This window comes from Rhinoraja longicauda, chromosome 22 (assembly GCF_053455715.1).
Source record: "Rhinoraja longicauda isolate Sanriku21f chromosome 22, sRhiLon1.1, whole genome shotgun sequence".
NCBI lineage: Eukaryota > Metazoa > Chordata > Chondrichthyes > Rajiformes > Arhynchobatidae > Rhinoraja > Rhinoraja longicauda.
In genome coordinates this window covers 2963470-2985858 of record NC_135974.1, presented here as the reverse complement: position 1 = coordinate 2985858, position 22389 = coordinate 2963470, and the positions used below count along the sequence as shown (strand labels likewise).

Here is a 22389-nt window from a genome sequence, read left to right as displayed (position 1 = left end):
TTTTTTTAGATTTTAGAGACGGGGAGAACGTACAAACAGGGAGAACGTACAAACTCCGTACAGACGGCGCCCGTAGTCAGGATCGAACCCGAGTCTCCGGCGCTGCATTCGCTGTAAGGCAGCAACTCTACCGCTGCGCCACCGTGCCTTCGTTTCGTTTAGTTTAGAAATACAGTGCAGAAACAGGCCCTTCGGCCCAGCGAGTCCACACCGACCAGCGATCCCCGCACATTAACACCATCCTGCATGAGGAACAGTTTTTACTCTCATACCAAGCCAATTAACCTACAAACCGAAACGTCTTTGGAGTGTGGGAGGAAACCGAAGATCTCAGAAAGAGCCCACGCAGGTCACAGGGAGAACATATGAACTCCAGAGAGACAAGCACCCATAGCCAGGATGGAACCCGGGTCTCTGGCGCTGTAAGCGCTGTAAGGCAGCAACTCTACCGCTGCACCACCGTGCCGACCACGGGCACCAAAGGATCTGAATGGCACAGTGGTCATTTGGCCCTTCGTCCACATTCTAGCACCGCAGGCAGAATTGAAAGGGGCGTACCTGATGGGGCTGTTGATTAAGTCGGGATCCCGTGCAGTAATGGAGCCGATGACACTCCCAACACGGGCATCTTCTTGAACATCGATCACGTTTGCTTGCAAGGTGAACTCTGGCGGCTCGTCGATGTCCTTAACCGTCACCCTGACGCTGGTCCAGTCCTTGAAGGATCTGAGGTTCTCAAACTGGGGGTCAACGTATTTATTCACCGCCTCCAGCAGCAGGCTGTGGGTCCTCTTAGTTTCAAAGTCCAATGGCTGAAACAAAGCAAGAAAGCCGTTTAGTTTTTCGACAGCATCTTCACATACCCTTTTCACATTCCCCTTTTCCCTCGTTTACCTCACCAGTTCGTCATCATATTTCAAATATCTGTTTAGATCTTGCAAATTTACCACCTGTCATTGTCTCCCATTGAGAGGAGCAGTGATTCCACGACATGGCCTGTTAGACAGTGTTAACCAGATTTCGCTGGCTTGTGCAGGAAGGAACTGCAGGTGCTGGCTTAAATGCAAAATAGACGCAAAAAGTTGGAGCAACTCAGCGGGTCAGACAGCATCTCTGGAAAAAAGGGATACGTGACCTTTCGGCTTGTGACCCCTCTTCAGACACAGCGGAAAGGATATAGACGGTGATGTAGAGAGATACAGAACAAATGAATGAAAGAAATGCTAAAAAGTAACGATGATAAAGGAAACAGGCTGTTAGAAACATAGAAACCTAGGTGCAGGAGGAGGCCATTTAGCCCTTTGAGCCAGCACCGCCATTCATTGTGATCATGGCTGATCATCCACAATCCCCGTAACCTGTGCCTGCCTTCTCCCCATATCCCTTGGGTATGTAAGTCGGCTATTCGGCCCTTCGAGACGTCGTGGGATAGCCCGCCAATGGCAGGAGTCAATGCAATTGCCTCCGTGCCGACCCACAGGGGCAGAAGCGTGCTATACCGATGCACCTTCCCCCCCCCCCTCGTCCCGCGCCCCCAATCCCCCTCCGCCCCAGCCCGCGAACTGTGGGCTAGGTGAAAACGAGTTACAAACAATGAGACTCAACAAGATAACTTTGAACCTCGAACAACGACATGGGTGGTGGAGGGATGGAAAGAGAGGGGATGCACGAGTTACTCGATTGTTAGAGAAATCAATACTAATACCACTGGGTTGTAAGTTGCCCAAGTGAAATATGAGGTGCTGTTCCCCTGACCCTCAGTAAGAAGAAGGGTCTCAACCTGAACATGATCACTATCCCACAGAGGGTTTTACAATTAACCTACAAACTTGTATATCAGCTATACCCTGATCTCACTATCCCCCAACTCCTTCTTGGTCAATGCTGACGCAAAATACTGATTTAGGAACTCACCCCCTTCCTGTGGCTTCAGGTATTACATCCCTCTTTGTCCACACAAGGAATGGACTAGACTATCTCAGCACCACAAGAACTTCACATCGATGACTATTAGTTTAGTTTAGTTTAGAGAGATACAGGGCGAAAACAGGCCCTTTCGGCCCACCGGGTCCGCGCCGACCAGCGATCCCCGCACATTAATCCTACACCCACCAGGGACAATTTTTACATTTACCAAGCCAATTAACCTACAAACCTGCACGTCTTTGGAGTGTGGGAGGAAACCGAAGATCTCGGATAAAACCCTCGCTGGTCACGGGGAGAACGTACAAACTCCGTACAGACAGCGCCCGTAGTCGGGATGGAACCCGGGTCTCTGACGCTGTAAGCGCTGTAAGGCAGCAACTCTACCGCTGCACCACCGAACTGTCCCTGACAGGGCTGAGGCAGGGCTTCACTGGCATGAAATATTTGAAATTATTTTGAATATTTGTAAGAAAATAACTGCAGATGCTGGTACAAATCAAAGGTATTTATTTCACAAAATGCTGGAGTAACTCAGCAGGTCAGGCAGCATCTCAGGAGAGAAGGAATGGGTGACGTTTCGGGTCGAGACCCTTCTGCAATCTGAAGAAGGGTCTCGACCCGAAACGTCACCCATTCCTTCTCTCCTGAGATGCTGCCTGACCTGCTGAGTTACTCCAGCATTTTGTGAAATAAATACCTTGAATATTTGCAAAAATATCTCTGATAATCTGGGACATATAAAAGTCTTTTAAATTTGAAGTAGCTAATTGAAAGAAAAATGTAAATTAATTAAAGGGAATTTTTTTAAATCTCAATCAAAGGGGCAGCACAGTGGCACAGCGGTAGAGCTACTGCTTTGCAGCGCCAGAGACCCTGGTTCGATCCTGACTGTGGGTTCTGTCTGTACAGAGTTTTTACGTTCTCCCTATCACCTGTGTGGGTTTTCTCCAGGTGCTCTGGTTTCCTCACACATTCCAATAATGTGCAGGTATGTAGGTTAACTGGCTTCTGTGAATTATCTTTCTCATATCAGCAGCTTGCCATTTGAGGCATCTTCGAGTGAATCTACTCTGTCAGCTGCCTACAGCTCATACTTCCCTCCTGAATGAGAGCGTTTAAACATAGAAACATAGAAAATAGGTGCAGGAGTAGGCCATTCGAGCCATTCATTATGATCTTGGCTGATCATCCAAAATCAGTACCCCGTTCCAGCTTTCTCCCCATATTCCTGTTTCTCAGTGCTATGAGCTAAATCTAACTCTCTCTTGAAAACATCCAGTGAATTGGCCTCCACTGCCTTCTGTGGCAGAGAATTCCACAGATTCACAACAGCATCGACTGTTCTCATTGGGCCCTAACTAGTTCTATCCGCTGATCATTGCTGCTGCTCCAATTCTAGTTATGAACCATGGGATTGAGTGTCCTTTCTGTGACTGTAGGGAACTATACATTGGATATAATGATCATTCCCCCCCATCACTAACTAATGTTATGTATTCATTTCCCTGCCTTGTTAATACCACCACCCCTCCCCAAAGGATTTCTCTACATATTCCAATCATGATGATGTGGAATTGAGCAGATTCTGGGAACCACAGGCCAGTGAGCCTGAAGTCAGTGGTGAGAATGTCATTGGAGGGCATTCTTTGCCTCAAGATCTACCAGCATTTGAACAATGGAAGTAGTTCCAAATATGATTTTTAAAAGACATTTGTACAGATACCTAGATAGTAAGGGTTTAAAGGGCTTGGGGCTTAATGCAGGCAAATGGGAGTTGCCCAGTATGCTCACTTGATTGGCATAGACATTGTCATTTACCAGATTAAGCTTTGTCTGCCCATATTTAGTTTAGACACAAAATCCTGAAGTTATTTAAAGCTTGGTGTGGGAAAAATGGGTTCCGATTCACGTGACACTGGCACTAGTACTGGGGAAGGAGAGAACACATGTTAAGAGTGTTTTATTATCATATGCCCCGATAGAACAATGAAATTCTAACTTGCAGCAGCACAACAGAATATGTAAATATAGTACACTGTAAACAAAATAATAAACGAGTAAAAAAAGGTTCAGTGCGTGTATATATATATAACATATATAACATATATAACAACTACAGCATGGAAACAGGCCTGTCCGGCCCTACCAGTCCACGCCGACCATTCTCCCTGACCTAGTCTCATCTACCTGCACTCAGACCATAACCCTCCAATCCCCTCCTATCCATATACCTATCCAATTTACTCTTAAATAATAAAATCGAGCCAGCCTCCACCACTTCCACCGGAAGCCCATTCCATGCAGCTACAATCCTCTGAGTAAAGAAGTTCCCCCTCATGTTACCCTTAAACCTTTGTCCCTCAATTCTGAAGCTATGTCCCCTTGTTGGAATCTTCCCCACTCTCAAAGGGAAAAGCCTACCCACGTCAACTCTGTCCGTCCCTCTCAAAATTTTAAAAACCTCTATCAAGTCCCCCCTCAACCTTCTACGCTCCAAAGAATAAAGACCCAACCTGTTCAACCTCTCTCTGTAGCCTAAGTGCTGAAACCCAGGCAACATTCTAGTAAATCTCCTCTGTACCCTCTCCATTTTGTCGACATCCTTCCTATAATTTGGCGACCAGAACTGCACACCATACTCCAGATTCGGCCTCACCAATGCCCTGTACAATTTCAACATTACATCCCAACTTCTATACTCGATGCTCTGATTTATAAAGGCAAGCATACCAAACGCCTTCTTCACCACCCTATCCACATGAGATTCCACCTTCAGGGAACAATGCACAGTTATTCCCAGATCCCTCTGTTCCACTGCATTCCTCAATTCCCTACCATTTACCCTGTACGTCCTATTTTGATTTGTCCTACCAAAATGCAGCACCTCACACTTATCAGCATTAAACTCCATCTGCCATCTTTCAGCCCACCCTTCCAAAAGGCCCAAGTCTCTCTGTAGACTTTGAAAATCTACCTCACTATCAACTACTCCACCTATCTTAGTATCATCTGCATATTTACTAATCCAATTTGCCACACCATCATCCAGATCATTAATGTAAATGACAAACAACAGTGGACCCAACACAGATCCTTGGGGCACTCCACTAGACACTGGCCTCCAACCTGACATACAATTGTCAACCGTTACCCTCTGGTATCTCCCATTCAGCCATTGTTGAATCCATCTTGCAACCTCACTATTAATACCCAACGATTTAACCTTCTTAATCAACCTTCCATGTGGAACCTTGTCAAATGCCTTACTGAAGTCCATATAGACAACATCCACAGCCTTGCCCTTATCAATTTCCCTGGTAACCTCTTCAAAAAATACACATACTCACATCTACACACACACACACACACACACACATATATATATACATACACACACAGGATATATAAATACAAACATACATTTACATAGACACAAAATGCTGGTGTAACTCAGTGGGACAGGCAGCATCTCTGGAGAGAAGGAATGGGTGATGTTTCGGGTGAAATGGTTGAAATCTGAGAGTTTGCAGTCTGAAGAAGGGTCTCGATCCGAAACCCATTCCTTCTCTCCAGAGATGCTGCCTGTCCCACTGAGTAACTCCAGCATTGTGTGCCTATCTTCGGTTTAATCCAGCATCTCTGTGTACACATACATACATACATGTACACATACATACATATATATTTTTTCTATATATATATATACACACACACCCACATATGTACACATAAAAACAAATAATAGTGCAATAATAACAATATAGTCTGTAGCTCAGAGTTTATTTGGAGATTGTTTACGAGCCTCGACCACGATGGTATCAGCGTCTTGGTGACGCGCACAGTTACAGAAAGGGCATTAAGCTAAAAGGGGGTGAGGGAAGGGCTCCGAGAATGGAAGACATAATAAATCAGAAGGAATTGAAGGAGTCGTGTTGCAGATTAGGGTGATGGAAACAGAGAGTAATACGGTGAGAAGCCAGGGCAGAAGATGTGAAGATATGCAATATAGAGCAAGTCCAGAGCTGTACAAAATTGAATCTTAATGGTCTTTATATCAATGCAGATTGTGTTTGCAACAAGATCGATGTTGATAGCACAGAGAGCAATATGCGAGTCCAATGTAAAAGCCATTATAGAGACGAGTTTTCAGGATGACTGCAAGAGTGGGAACAGAATATTCCAGGTAATGCACTGTTCTAAACGAACAAGCCGAAGGAGAGAGGAGGTTAACCAAGGAAGGTGCCAGAGGTGAGCTGAGTTGTGACGTGGAGTCAATGGATCGTGACATGGGGTCAGTTGGGGTTGAAATCATGAATAACTCGAGGGTCTGAAGTACAGGGCGAGGGTGGGTTTCCCATTCCTTGGAGTGCAGGAGGATGAGGGGTGACCTTATGGAGGTGTATAAAATCATGAAAGGAATAGATCGGGTAGATGCACAGAGTCTCTTGCCCAGAGTAGGTGTTTCGAGGACCAGAGCACATAGGATTAAGGTGAAGGGGAACAATATGTTATAGGAATCTGAGGGGTAACATTTTCACACAAAGGGTGTTGGTTTTATGGAACAAGCTGCTAGAGGAGGTAGTTAAGGCAGGGACTATCCCAACGTTTAAGAAGCAGGTAGACAGGTACATGGATCGGACAGATTTGGAGGGATATGGACCAAATGCAGGCTGATGGGAGTAGTGTAGCTGGGACATGTTGGCTGGTGTGGGCAAGTTGGGCTGAAGGGCCTGTTTCCACGTTGTATGATTGACTCCATGAGACGTTTTTCTTACCAATAATGACTAAATAGTTCAGGCCTGGGGTGGGAGTTGCTTTATATCCTCATCGTCCACCCTGGGCAGTTCTACGGAACTGGCAAAATCTGCAGCAAAGCGTCAACTACGATACTCTGAAGCACCAATTGCCACTTTTGATTGTTGTAGTTGACATATGAAAGAAAGAAAGTATAGGCCTGGATTATTTGGGCCTTAGAAGTATTCGGGGTGACCTCCTCAAACATATAAGATCCAAAGGGGGCTTAACAAGGTCGATGAGTTTTAATTCGGGAGGATTTTGAACTCGGGAGATGTAGGGCCTGACATTTGAAATGGAGGGGTATGGACATTTCTTCTCACAGGGAAGGGTAAATGTCTAACATTCTCTGCCCCAGCAGGTGGTAAAAGCTGGATTATTGGAAATATTTAATGTCGAGATGGATAAATACTTAATAGAGTCAAGTCAAGTTTATTTGTCACATACGCATAAATGTGCAGTGAAATGAAAGATTACCCACAGCCCAACAACAAGAGCAATAAAAATAAGCAATAACACACACAATCAAACAAAAATAAACATCCATCACAGTGAGTCTCCTCCAGTCCCCTCCTCACTGTGATAGAAAATAGGTGCAGGAGGAGGCCATTTGGCCCTTCGAGTCATGGCTGATCATCCACAATCAGTAACCTGTGCCCAACTTCTCCCCATATCCCTCGATTCCACTAGTGGGATATTAGAAAAGACACAGGATTTGAGACCAGCATGGATCAATGAGGTTGACTTCAAGAGGAAAATGGCCACCTCCTGCTCCTATTTTCTCCTGTGCCTGCGTTAGTATTAACCATTTCGCAACCTTTCTGGGCTGTGCCCTTTTCTAGCCTTGTGCCAAAGTCAAGGGAATCAAGTAAACTGAAAATTCAGGCATTTGCAATATAATCTTCACAAAACCCCCCTTCCGATGTCATGCCTTATTACACGGTTTTCAGAGACGATTTCAACGGCACGCTATTGGGCTGGAATTAGGATAAATATTTCAAAATGTAAAGAATGTTAAAATAATAATGAAACAAGTTTATCTACTTTAATCACAGAGATTTACTTTGAGCTCTCCAAATGTTTCAAATATCAGCTAAAAATTATTGAGCTGCAAACTCATCACTAAGTTCACATGTGATAATATAATATCATTCATTCATTAGACAATAGACAATAGGTGCAGGAGGAGGCCATTCGGCCCTTCGAGCCAGCACTGCCATTCAATGTGATCATGGCTGATCATTCTCAATCAGTACCCCGTTCCTGCCTTCTCCCCGTACTCCCTGACTCCGCTATCCTTAAGAGCTCTATCCAGCTCTCTCTTGAATGCATTCAGAGAATTGGGCTCCACTGCCTTCTGAGGCAGAGAATTCCACAGATTCACAACTCTCTGACTGAAAAAGTTTTTCCTCATCTCAGTTCTAAATGGCCTACCCCTTATTCTCATGCATTCTTTCATTCAGCTCCAAATCTGAGCCTCTTGTACCTCCCTTTGTGTTTGGATCCTTGACTTTCGCAACGACAGACCTCATTTAGTTTGGATCAGTAACAACATCTCCTCCTCAATGACCTTCTGTCGGTTCGGACCAGACGGGATAGCCTTCGTTGCCCTCGCGCATCGATGAGCCTTGGGCGCCCAACACCCTGTCTGTCGCCGGTTTGTGGTTTGTCCCTCCTCGGACCACTGTCGGTAAGTACTCACCACTGCTGACCGGGAGCACCCCACAAGCCTTGCCGTTTCAGAGATGCTCTGACCGAGTCGTCTGGCCATAACAATCTGGCCCTTGTCAAAGTCGCTCAGGTCTTTACTCCTGCCCATTTCTCCTGCATCCAACACATCAACTTCAAGAACTGACTGTTCACTTGCTGCCTAATATATCCCACCCCTTGACAGGTGCCATTGTAACAAGATAATCAATGTTATTCACTTTGCCTGTCAGTGGTCATAATGTTTTGGCTGATCGGTGTATGCTCACCTACTTAGCCACCTGCTCTACCCTTTGAGCACCCGTGACTGCGCGGTTCAGCACAACTCTAATGCCATCTCTACCTTCCCTGATATTATACCAGTGTGGTTTGCCGAATTATGGGTGGTGATGAGTCAGCGTACAGGAGAGAGCCAGACCACCTTGGCTGAGTGATGCACCAACAACAAACTCTCGGTCAATGTCAACAAAATCAACAAAACCTCCATCCCTCCATAACTCCCTGGTCCACTCGTCCCTTCCTACCCAAACCACCCCATCCCCGGGCACTTTCCCCTGCAACCGCACGAGATGCAACACCTGTCCCTTTACCTCCCCCCTCAACTCCATCCAAGGACCCAAACAGTCTTTCCAGGTGAGACAAAGGTTCACCTGCACCTCCTCCAACCTCATCTATTGTATCCGTTGCTCTAGATGTCAACTTATTTACATCGGCGAAACCAAGCGCAGGCTCGGCGATCGCTTCGCTGAACACCTGCGCTCGGTCCGCATTAACAAAACTGATCTCCCGGTGGCCGAGCACTTCAACTCCCCCTCCCATTCCCAGTCTGACCTTTCTGTCATGGGCCTCCTCCAGTGCCATAGTGAGGCCCACCGGAAATTGGAGGAACAGCACCTCATATTTTGCCTGGGCAGTTTGCAGCCCAGTGGTATGAATGTCGACTTCTCCAACTTTAGATAGTCCCTCTGTCCCTCCCTTCCCCTCCCCCTTCCCAGATCTCCCTCTATCTTCCTGTCTCCACCTATATCCTTCCTTTGTCCCGCCCCCCTGACATCAGTCTGAAGAAGGGTCTCGACCCGAAACGTCACCCATTCCTTCTCTCCCGAGATGCTGCTTGACCTGCTGAGTTACTCCAGCATTTTGTGAATAAATCAACAAAATCAAGGATCTAATCTGTAGGAAGGAACTGCAGATGCTGGTTTACACCGAAGATAGATACAAAATGCTGGAGTAACTCAGCGGGACAGGCAGCATCTCTGGATACAAGGAATGGGTGACGTTTCAGGTCGAGACCCTTCTTCAGGCCGAGAGTCAGGGGAGAGGGAGACACAGAGGTATGGAAGGGTAAGGTGATTAAACAAGTGATCAAAGGGGATGCAGATCAAGAAGAGGTCAATTTTTGAATATGTTTATTGGCCAAGTATGTGCATATACAAGGAATGTGCCTTGGTGCTCCGCTCACAAATGACAACACAAACATACAGTTAACAATTAAGAATAAAGCATAACCACATCAAAACAGTAAGGATACAACATTATGGTCTAAATATGTGGGTGAAAATAAACCAGAGCAAAAATAAACCAGCAGCTTACAACCCAGCAGTATGAATATTGACTTGTCTAACTTGAAGCAATCCTTGCATTCCCTCTCTCTCCATCCATCCCTCCCCCATATTGGTACTCTGACCACTAACTGTCCTCCTGATTAAAGTTTATCTTTGTATGCGTCGTTGTCACCTTCTCCTAGGTAACAATGATTAATTCTACATTTTCCTTGACCTTCGTCCCCTTTGATCTTGATCTTCGTCCTGATCTTGATCTTTGCCCCTTTGGGCGGTCACGGTGGCGCAGCGGTAGAGTTGCTGCCTTACAGCGAATGCAACGCCAGAGACTCAGGTTCGATCCTGACTACGGAGTTTGTACGTTCTTCCCGTGACCTGCGTGGGTTTTCTCCGAGATCTTCGTTTCCTCCCACACTCCAAAGACGTACAGGTTTGTAGGTTAATTGGCTGGGTAAATGTAAAAATAATTTTGTCCCTAGTGGGTGTGGGATAGTGTTAGTGTGCGGGGATCGCTGGGCGGCGCGGACCCGGTGGCCGAAGGGCCTGTTTGCGCGCTGTATCTCTAAGTCTAAATCTAAAAATCTGATCTCCGGTTTTCATACCTTATCCTTATCTTGGCCTTTTGGTTGCATGGTGGATAGTCTTAGCTATATATCATATTCTACCATTCACTCAGTCTAATAATATCTGTGTAATGGGTTGCATCCATCAACACTACATACAACACCGGTTTCCAACTAGTTTCACTGTCCTCCTGATTAAATTTTACTGATTGAATGCTTTGTTGTCACCTTCCTCTCATCTAACAATGATCAAATTCTATATTTTCCTTGTTCATCGTCCCCTTTGATCTCTTGTTTTCACACCTTACCCTTCCATGTCTCTCGTTTCCCTCTACCCTGACTATTAGTCTGAAGAAGGGTCTCGACGCGAAACGTCACCCATTCCTTCTATCCAGAGGTGCTGCCTGTCCCACTGAGTTACGCCAGCATTTGGTGTCTATCAAGGATTTAATTGTTGACCTTTGAAAGAAGACAATGGGGGGGGGCAGCACATGCAAGTTTTCATTGAGGGGTTTGTTGGTGGAAGGAGTTTAGTTCCGTTTAGTTTAGAGATACAATGCAGAAACAGGCCCTTCGGTCCACACGGACCAGCAAACCCTGCACACTGACATTATCCTACACACACTAGAGACAACTTTACATTGATGACAAGCCAATTAACCTACCAACCTGTACGTCTTTGAAGTGTGGGAGGAAACTGAAGATCTCAGAGAAAACCCACACAGATCTACCACTGCCCAGAGTTGGTAGCTTCAATTTCCAGGCACATTTCTCAGCCGCCAATCCTGACTTCCATCTTAGTTTAGAGATACAGCGCAGAAACAGGCCCTTTCGGCCCACCGGGTCTGCGCCGACCAGTGATCCCTGCACATTAACACTATCCTACACCCTCTAGGGACAATTTTTCCATTTACCAAGCCAATTAACCTACAAACCTGTACGTCTTTGAAGTGTGGGAGGAAACCGAATGTAGCGCCGGAGACTCAGGATCGATCGTGACTACGGGTGCTGTACTGTACGGAGTTTGTACGTTCTCCCCATGACCTGCGTGGGTTTTCTCCGAGATCTTCGGTTTCCTCCCACACTCCAAAGACGTAAAGGTATGTAGGTTAATTGACTGGGTAAAATGTAAAAATTGTCCCTAGTGTGTGTAGGATAGTGTTAATAGTGTTAGTGTGCGGGGATCACTGGGCGGCGCGGACTTGGTGGGCCGAAAAGGTCTGTTTCCGCGTTGTATCTGAAATATGAAAATATGAAAAAATATCTCGGAGAAAACTCACGCAGGTCACAGGGAGAACGTACAAACTCCGTATAGACAGCACCCGTAGTCGAGATCGAACCCGGGTCTCCGGCGCTGCATTCGCTGTAAGGCAGCAACTCTACCGCTGCGCCACCGTGCTGCCATGATAGGATCTTCTGGTTTGTTTGTTACAGTTCATATATGGCTAGGGAGATCCAGCCACTAGACACCAATGTGCAACAAAGTTGGGACTCTCTGCTGAGACACTGTAATGAGTTTGTCCTAAATAGGCATATTCAGAGGTTTTAAACTCCTGCATGGTTTAAAATTAAAATTAAATATCATTAAAGCAAGAATGAAATGGAAACTACATTTTAACACATGCAATTGTAAGGCAAAGCAGAGACAGTTGCAATGTTTATTTAATAAGGGAACAATAATTGTGTGCTTTATATTCATTTATGGAGGGAGAGAGAGAATACAGCCTTGATATATTAAAGAAATACTGTGGAATATTTCAGATCCCTTTTTTCATTTGAAAGATGAGGATTCAATACGAGACTTTAAACACAAGCATATGTCAATGTTACAGTCATGAGATTGCTTGTTAGGAACCTCATTAACACCAGAATTATACTTTGAGTATTAATTGAGTGTCTTAGTTCCAGGAGAATAGTTCAATCACCCTGCATTATCTGTGTGCATTAAGCATCGGCATATAATTCAGGAATAGTTTGGCATTGACCCAGGTTAAGTGGCTCTCCATAGAAGCATTGAAACATAGAAAATTATGTGCAGCAGTAGGCCATTCGGGCCAGCACCGCCATTCAACATGATCACGGCTGAGCATCCAAAATCAGTACCCCGTTCCTGCTTTCTCCCCATATCCCTTGATCGCGTTAGCCATAAGAGCTACATCTAACTCTCTCTTGACATCATATTGGAAAAAAAACACTGCATTCAGAAAGTATTCAGACCCCTTCACTTTTTCCACATTTTGCTACGTCACAGCCTTATTTTAAAATGGATTCAATTCATTTTTTTAATCACCAATCTACACACAATACCCCATAATAAAAAAGTGAAACCAAATGTTTAGTGCAAAGTAATTAAAAAGAAATAACTGAAGTATCACATTTACATAAGTATTCAGACCCTTTACTCAGTACTTTGTTGAGGCACCTTTGGCAGCGATTACAGCCTCAAGTTTTCTTGAGTATGACGCTACAAAGACGTACAGGTATGTAGGTTAATTGGCTGGGCAAATGTAAAAATTGTCCCTAGTGTGTGTAGGATAGTGTTAATGTGTGGGGATCGTTGGGCGGCGCGGACCCGGTGGGCCGAAGGGCCTGTTTCTTCGCTGTATTTCTAAATCTAAATCTCAAAAATCTCAATGTACAAGCTTGGCACACCTGTATTTGGGTAATTTCTCCCATTCTTCTCTGCAGATCCTCTCAAGCTCTGTCAGGTTGGATGGGGAGCGTCGATGCACAGCTATTTTCAGGTCCCTCCAGAGATGTTCGATTGGGTTCAAGTCCGGGCTCTGGCTGGGCCACTCAAGGACATTCACAGACAGGTCACGAAGCCACTCCTGCGTTGTCTTGGCTGTGTGCTTAGGGTCGTTGTCCTGTTGGAAGGTGAACCTCCGCCCCAGTCTGAGGTCCAGAACGCTCTGGTTTTTATCGAGGATCTCTCTGCACTTTGCTCTGTTCATCTTTCCCTCGATCCTGACTAGTCTCCCAGTTCCTGCCGCTGAAAAACATCCCCACAGCATGATGCTGCCACCACCATGCTTCACCGTAGGTATGGTATTGGACAGGTGATGAGTGGTGCCACTTGGCATTCAGACCAAAGAGTTCAATCTTGGTTTCATCAGACCTGAGAATCTTGTTTCTCATGGTCTGAGAGTCCTTTAGGTGCCTTTTGGCAAATTCCAAGCGTGCTGTCATGTGCCTTTTGCTGAGGAGTGGCTTCCGTCTGGCCACTCTACCATAAAGTCCTGATTGGTTGAGTGCTGCAGATATAGTTGTCCTTCTGGAATGTTCTCCCATCTACACAGAGGAACTCTGGAGCTCTGTCAGAGTCACCATCGGGTTCTTGGTCACCTCCCTGACCAAGGCCCTACTCCCCCGATTGCTCAGTTTGGCCGGGCAGCCAGCTCTATGAAGAGTCCTAGTGGTTCCAAAGTTCTTCCATTTAAGAATGACGGAGGCCACTGTGCTCTTCGGGACCTGCAATGCTGCAGAAATTGTTTCATACCCTTCCCCAGATCTGTGTCTCCACACAATCTTGCCTCGGAGGTCTATGGACAATTCCTTTGTCTTCATGGCTTGGTTTATGCTCTGACATGCACTGTCAACTGTGGGACCTTATATAGACAGGTGTGTGCCTTTCTAAATCATGTCCAATCAATTTAATTTACCACTGGTGGACTCCAATCAAGTTGTAAAAACATCTCAAGGATAATCAACGGAATCAGGATGAACCTAAGCTCAATTTTGAGTGCCATAGCAAAGGATCTGAATACTTATGTAAATGTGATGTTTCAGTTATTTATTTTTAATTACTTTGCAAAAATTTCTAAACACCTATTTTCACTTTTTTTATTATGGGGTATTGTGTATAGATTGATGATAAAAGAAAATAATTTAATCCATTTAAAAATAAGGCTGTAATGTAACAAAATGTGGAAAAGGTTGAAGGGGTGTGAATACTTTCTGAATGTAGTGCATCAGAGTGAGATTCCCTGCGTGATGCTTTTGATCAACAAAAAAACATTCTCAAAAGCAAATTACAGTTCTTCCAGTCTAAGCATGCATATCGATTTGGTGAAATTCTGATGCTTGTGTGCTGGCATGAAGCTGAGTCTTATAAAGTGTACCTCTTACTGCAATCACAACTGCATGGTCAGTAAGTGTAAGAATATAACTGCAGATGCTGGTACAAATCGAAGGTATTTATTTCACAAAATGCTGGAGTAACTCAGCAGGTCAGGCAGCATCTCTGGAGACAAGGAATGGGTGACGTTTTGGGTCGAGACCCTTCTTCAGACTTGACCCAAAACGTCTCCCATTCCTTCTATCCTGAGATGCTGCCTGACCCGCTGAGTTACTCCAGCATTTTGTGTCTACCTTCGATTTAAACTAGCATCTGCAGTTTTTGTTCCTACTTTCTTGTCCTATATTTCTCTCCAAACAAAAACAAATATCTTTTGCATAATGCTGAGGTGACAGGGTTGGGTAATTGAATTTCTAGGCAAGTCCCCTAACTGCACTGTCTGCTAAACTGCCTTTATTTTCCATTGTTTTATGCTGCAATGTTTTTACAGATCTAAAACCGGCCAGATTCTTTGCATTTCCGTTGTTATTAACACCAGTTTAAGTACTTTGTTTTGTTGATGAGTTTTCACTGATTCATGCAAGTTAATTGTTTTCCATCCATTTCTATACAAGTTGTTTTGGCCATAAAGAAGTTTGAAGGCACTGTACCAGATGTTGGTGAGGCGGCATTTATAAATTTATAAATACTTTTAGAGTATTGTGTTCAGTTCCGGGCACCGTGTTATAGGAAAGAGGTTGTCAAGCTAGAAAGAGTAAGGTGAAGATTTACGAGGATGTTGCCAGGACTAGAGGGTGTAAGATATTGGCAGAGGTTGAGCAGGCTGGGACTCTATTCCTTGGAGCACAGGAGGATGAGGGGTGATTTTATCGAGGTGCACAAAATCAAGACAGGATTAGATCGGGTAGACGCACAGAGTCTTTTGCCCAGAGTAGGGGAATCGAGGACCAGAGGAAATAGGTTTAAGGTGAAGGGGAAAATATTTAATAGGAATCTGAGGGGTAACCTTTTACTACAAATGGTGGTGGGTGTATGGAACAAGGTGCCAGATGAGGTAGTTGAGGCAGGAACTATCCCATCGTTTAAGAAACAGTTAGGCAGGTACATGGATACGACAGGTTTGGAGGGGTATGGGCCAAACGTGAGCAGGTGGAACTAGTGTAGCTGGGACATGTTGGCCGGTGTGGGCAAGTCAGGGGGAAGAGTCTTTTTCCACGCTTTATAACGCTATGACTCTATGACAGTGAAAAGTAAGTGCAGCCTAGGTTCACAAGATTCATCCCCGGGATGGCGGGACTGTCATATGGGGAAAGATTGGAAAGACTGGGCTTGTATTCACTGGAATTTAGAAGGATGAGAGGAGATCTTATAGAAACTTATAAAATTATAAAAGGACTGGACAACCTAGATGCAAAAAAAACGTTCCCAATGTTGGGGGAGTCCAGAACTAGGGGCCACAGTCTAAGAATAAAGGGGAGGCCATTTAAAACTGAGATGAGCAACAACTTTTTCACCCAGAGAGTTGTGAATTTGCAGAATTCTCTGCCATAGAAGGCAGTGGAGGCTAATTCACTGGATGAATTAAAAAAAGAGTTAGATAGAGCTCTAGGGGCTAGTGGAATCAAGGGATATGGGGAGAAGGCATGCACAGGTTATTGATTGTGGATGATCAGCCATGATCACAATAAATGGCAGTGCTGGCTCGAAGGGCCAAATGGCCTCCCTCTGCACCTATTTTCTATGTGTCTATATCTCTATGCCTCTCTCTACCCTGACTCTCAGTCTGAAGAAGGGTCGCAACCTGAAACGTCACCTATTCCTTCTCTCCAGATATGCTGCCTGTCCCACTGAGTTACTCCAGCATTTGGTGTCTATCTGAGATGGACGATGTGGCAGGTTGGGGCCCTTCTTCAGACTCCAGCATTTTGTGTCTATCTTTGGTGTAAACCAGCACCTGCAGTTCCATCCTACACCCTGCATACAACACGGTCTGCCTTTGTGCAATAAGCAAGCTTTGTAACTTTGTAACGTACTATGTAACTTTGTTGTGCCCTTTATGTGGCGGCTCTTCGCATACCTTGGGTGTGCAAGCAAAGAATTTCACTGTGACTTGCCACATGTGACAATAAAGTATTCGTGCATCAATTAATTAATCCATTCATTCATTCATTCCTTCATTCACACCACAGGGCTGTGTTCTGAGCCCCATGCTCTACTCCCTCTTCACACACGACTGTGTTCCTGCATTCGACACCAACACCATTGTCAAGTTTGCAGACGACACAACGGTGATCGGGCTGATCACCAACGGTGATGAAACAAAATACAGAGCGGAGGTGCAGAACCTGGCGGACTGGTGCTCGGATAACAACCTGTCCCTAAACACCACCGAGACCAAGGAGCTGATCATCAACTTCCGTATGTCACACAACGGGGAATACGCCCCGATCTTTATCGATGGGGACAGTGTGGAGAGTGTGTCCACACCTAAGAACACTGAAGAAGTCTGGTCTACCCCAACAGCTGCTGATGACCTTCTACTGCTGCACCATAGAGAGCATCCTAACACATGGCATCCCTGTGTGGTATCTCAGCTGCACGGAGGCAGAGAGGAAAGCTCTTCAGCGGGTAGTCCATAGAGCTCAGAGGACCATCGGAACACAGCTACCAGCCTTGGAGGGCATCTACAACACACGATGCCTCAGAAAAGCCACCAGCATCCACAAAGACTCTTCACACCCCTGCAACAGTCTGTTCGAACTTCTACCATCGGGCAGACGATACAAGGCCTTCTACGCCCGCACCTCCAGACTCAGGAACAGCTTCATCCCCAGGGCCATAGCTGCTATGAACCGGTCCTGCTGAGCCGGATGGTCACATCGCACAGTGATCCGGCACAGATCTACTTGCACTTTATTCTGTTTTAAAACTGTTCTAATTTGTTTCACTGGGTTGTATAAATTAATACTGACTAGCTAATTAATTTATTGCATCGTATGGGAGGCGCATTCCCAATCTCATTGTACCCCTGTACAATGACAATAAAGATATATTGTATTGTGTTGTATTGTATTCAAACCTGCAGACCTAGCTTCTAAACCCGTCATCCTCGCCCTTTTCAGAGCTGCTTAATTCTCGTAGCCTCCAGCACATGTGGACTTTCCAAGGAGCAAACTGGTAGTAGTTTCCAGTTGAAGTCAAAAATGACATTTAATGTAACCAAACAAAATCTGACAAAACCTGCCATTTTGGACACAATATGAGGAATAACAATCTTCTGAAGTATTATATGCACATTGAGAATGTGTCACCAAAACAAAAGGGCACAGCTTTGTAGAGTGCTAATCACTGGCTAAATGTTTTAAGTGCAGCAACTAAACAATTGGAAGAGACTTTCCCCCATGTTAGCAAAGTAGCCAGGTACAGGAGAGATGAGGACAAATTTTACTTTTCAGTTTCATATCGTTATTTGGAATTATCTGTAGTTTAGTTCAGAGGTACAACATAGAAGCAGGCCCTTCGGCCCACCGGGTCCGCACCGACCAGCGATCCCCGCACATTAACACTACCCAAACACACACTCGGGACTATTTTACATTTATACAAGGCCAATTAACCTACACACCTGTACGTCTTTGGAGTGTGGGAGGAAACCGAAGATCTCGGAGAAAACCCACGCAGGTCACGGGGAGAACGTACAAACTCCGTACAGACAGCGCCCGTAGTCAGGATCAAACCCGGGTCTCTGGTGCTGTAAAGCAGTAGCTCTAACGCTACGCCACCGTGCCACCATTATGCCAAAACTTAATGACAAAAACAATTTAAATTCATTTTGAAAATCAAATTACTGGTTCATGCACTTCAGAATCTAGAAATGGATGTGACGGAATATTTGTGCTGCCAACCTGATTATATTGTATGGAGTGAATTTCAATTTTACAGTGATGTGAATCAGTGGGAAATATTTGTCTTTTATAGTGTCTCGTGATCTCACAAATCTTACCTATAGCCAGTGAAGTGAATTATAGTTAAAGTTAAGTTAATAATCATTTTGTAGGTGTGTGTAGGATAGAATCAGATGAAAATTAAGTAGGACCACATGGATAGGCTAAGTGAATGGACACAGATGGAACATAACATGAAAAAATGTCAGGTCATCCATTCTGGTTAAAGTGGTGATGGTTTGAAAGTTGTCATATTCAGAAGGGCAAGGGGATCCATGTACACAGGTCAAGTTAACATATAGTTTAGTTTAGTTTAGAGATACAGCGCGGAAACAGGCCCTTCGGCCCACTGAGTCGCACTGACCAGCGATCCCCACAAACCAGCACTGTCCTACGCACACTAGGGACAATATACATTTACACCAAGCCAATTAACCACGTCTTTGGAGTGTGGGAGGAAACCGAAGATCTCGGAGAAAACCCACAAGGCCACGAGAAGAACCTGCAAATTCCGGACAGACAGCGCCCGTAGTCGGGATCGAACCCGGGTATCTGGCACTGTTAGGCAGTAGCTCTACCGCTACACCACTGTGCTGCCCCAGAAATATCAGCAAGCAATCAAGAAAGCAAAAGGGATGTTGGCCTTTATTGCAAGAGAATTTGAGGATATAGGAGCCCACTGAGACCCAACTGGCATGTCGTGTACAGCTTGGTCTCCCCAATAAAAGAAGTATATGCATGATAGAGGCTCTGCAATGAATGTTCACCAGACTGATCCTTGGGATGGCAGCTTTGTTCCATGAGGAAAGATTAAGTAATTTGGGCTTATTGAAATTTAAAGCCATTTAAAGAGATTTGGCATTTAGTTTAGCTTAGCTTGGAGATACAGCGCTGAAACAGGCCCACTGAGTCCACACTGACCAGCAATCCCCGCACACGAACACTATCCTACACACACTAGTGACAATTTGCATTTATACCAAGCCAATTAACCTACAAACCTGTACATTGTGCTGCCTGTCCAGCTGAGTTGCTCCAGCATTTTGTGTCTACCAGCATCTGTAGTTCTTTCCTACTGATTCTGGATGATCAGCCATGATCATGTTGAATGACGGTGCAAGCTCGAAGGGCCGAATGGCCTACTACTGCACCTATTTTTTTCTATGATCTTAATCCTATGGCAGGGTGACCAAAACTATACTCCAAATGTATCCACCAATGTGCCTCAGCTACATGTTATACAACTGAAAAATAACATCACACCTACACTCAATACCCTGACTGATGAAGGCCAATGTACCGAAAGCCTTTTTGAGCACCCTATCTACTTGGGACACCACTTTCAAGGAACTATATACCTGCAATCCTCGATCCTTCTGACCCACAACAATTCTCAGGGCCCTGTCGTTCTCTCTGAAGGTCCTGCCCTAGTTTGACTTCCCAAAATTACAATACCTTACACTAATCTGCATTAAACGCCATTAGCCATTATAGACAATAGACAATAGACAATAGACAATAGGTGCAGGAGGAGGCCATTCGGCCCTTCGAACCAGCACCGCCATTCAATGTTATCATGTCTGATCATTCTCAATCAGTACCCCGTTCCTGCCTTCTCCCCATACCCCCTGACTCTGCTATCCTTAAGAGCTCTATCTAGCTCTCTCTCGAATGCATTCAGAGAATTGGCCTCCACTGCCTTCTGAGGCAGAGAATTCCACAGATTCACAACTCTCTGACTGAAAAAGTTTTTCCTCATCTCAGTTCTAAATGGCCTACCCCTTATTCTTAAACTGTGGCCCCTGGTTCTGGACTCCCCCAACATTGGGAACATGTTTCCTGCCTCTAACGTGTCCAACCCCTTAATAATCTTATACCTTTCAATAAGATCTCCTCTCATTCTTCTAAATTCCAATTTATACAAGCCTAGTCGCTCCAGTCTTTCAACATATGACAGACATTCATCAGCCCATTGGCACAGCTGATCAAGATCCTGCTGTAATTATTGATCACCATCTTCACCATCTACAATGCCAGGCACTGTCGTGTCTTAGCAACTTGTCTTCCTTGTCACCCATTAGGCAGTCATTTGCACCAATTCTCCACTAATCACATTTCACTCTCTTCACATTTCCATAAAGTTGTCCTCAGATTCTTCCACTTATCTAAATAACAATGATGATTTATAGCCAGTTAACCGACCAACCAAAATGTTTTTGGGGATGTGGGTGGAATTCGGAGAAAACACACATAGTCACAAAGGTGTGTAGCAAGGAACTGCAGATGCGGCACGGTAGCGCAGCGGTAGAGTTGCTGCTTTACAGCGAATGCAGCGCCGGAGACTCAGGTTCGATCCTGACTATGGGTGCTGCACTGTAAGGAGTTTGTACGTTCTCCCCGTGACCTGCGTGGGTTTTCTCCGAGATCTTCGGTTTCCTCCCACACTCCAAAGACGTACAGGTTTGTAGGTTAATTGGCTGGGTAAATGTAAAAATTGTCCCTAGTGGGTGTAGGATAGTGTTAATGTACGGGGATCGCTGGGCGGCACGGACTTGGTGGGCCGAAAAGGCCTGTTTCCGGCTGTATATATATGATATGATATGATATGATATGCTGGTTTACCCCGAAGATAGACACAAAATGCTGGAGTACCTCAGCGGGTCAGGCAGCGTCTCTGGAGAGAAACATAGAAACATAGAAAATAGGTGCAGGAGTAGGCCATTCGGCCCTTTGAACCTGCACCGCCATTCAATATGATCATGGCTGATCATCCAGCTCAGTAACCTGTACGTGCCTTCTCTCCATACCCCCTGATCCCTTTAGCCACAAGGGCCACATGTAACTCCCTCTTAAATATAGCCAATGAACTGGCCTCAACTACCTTCTGTGGCAGAGAATTCCACAGATTCACCACTCTCTGTGTGAAGAAATGTTTTCTCATCTCGGTCCTAAAAGACTTCCCCCTTATCCTTAAACTGTGACACCTGGTTCTGGAATTCCCCAACATCGGGAACAATCTTCCCGCATCTAGCCTCTCCAACCCTCTCCATCCCAAGAAGGAATGGGTGACGTTTCAGGCTGAGGCCCTTCTTCAGACTGAGTGTTAGGGGAGAGGGAGACGTAGAGATATGGACTGAAGAAGTGTCTCGACCCGAAACGTCACCCATTCCTTCTCTCAAGAGAAGCTGCCTGTCCTGATGTGTTACTCCAGCATTTTGTGTCCATCTTCATAATCACTGGGGAATGTGCAAACGTGATATAGTGTTACAGTGGTAGTGTAACAAGTTATGTGATCTAAAGTCAGGGCCCAACAGAATGTGAGTTAAAATACTGTTCTGTGCATCCAATTGTGTCAACTAAGTTTCAATAGTTGTTTGGTGACGTGGCTACATGAATGCTTTATTTCTTTGATCTCTTAAGCAAGTTCTTATAAATACCCCCAACATTCTCAATGTTTTCAACTAAGCAAGGGGAGTACAACTTTCAAACTAGGGTTGCCAACTGTCCCGTATTAGCCGGGATATCCCGTATATTGGGATAATTTGGTTTGTCCCGCACGGGACCGCCCTTGTCCCGTTTTAGGCCCGGGGGGGCGCTGTACGCCCGGACACTGTCGGCCTGGACACTGTAGGCCCGGACACTGTAGGCCCGGGGGGCGCTGTAGGTCTGGATACTGTAGGCATGGACACTGTAGGCCCGGACACTGTAGGCCCGGACACTGTAGGCCTGGACACTGTAGGCCCGGGGGGCACAGTAGGCCCGGATACTGTAGGCCTGGACACTGTAGACCCGGACACTGTAGGCCCGGACACTGT

The 22389-nt window shown here is 45.4% G+C and overlaps 1 protein-coding gene across 1 annotated transcript in view; it reads right to left on the bottom strand.

The window, feature by feature from the left end:
• Positions 1-22389, bottom strand: part of cdh22 (cadherin 22) — an 882037-nt gene that overhangs the window by 252942 nt on the left and 606706 nt on the right. Inside the window, exon 7 of the mRNA XM_078418609.1 lies at positions 559-812. Within this exon, the coding sequence (XP_078274735.1) occupies positions 559-812 (254 nt within the window). The remainder of the gene's footprint in view (positions 1-558; positions 813-22389) is intronic.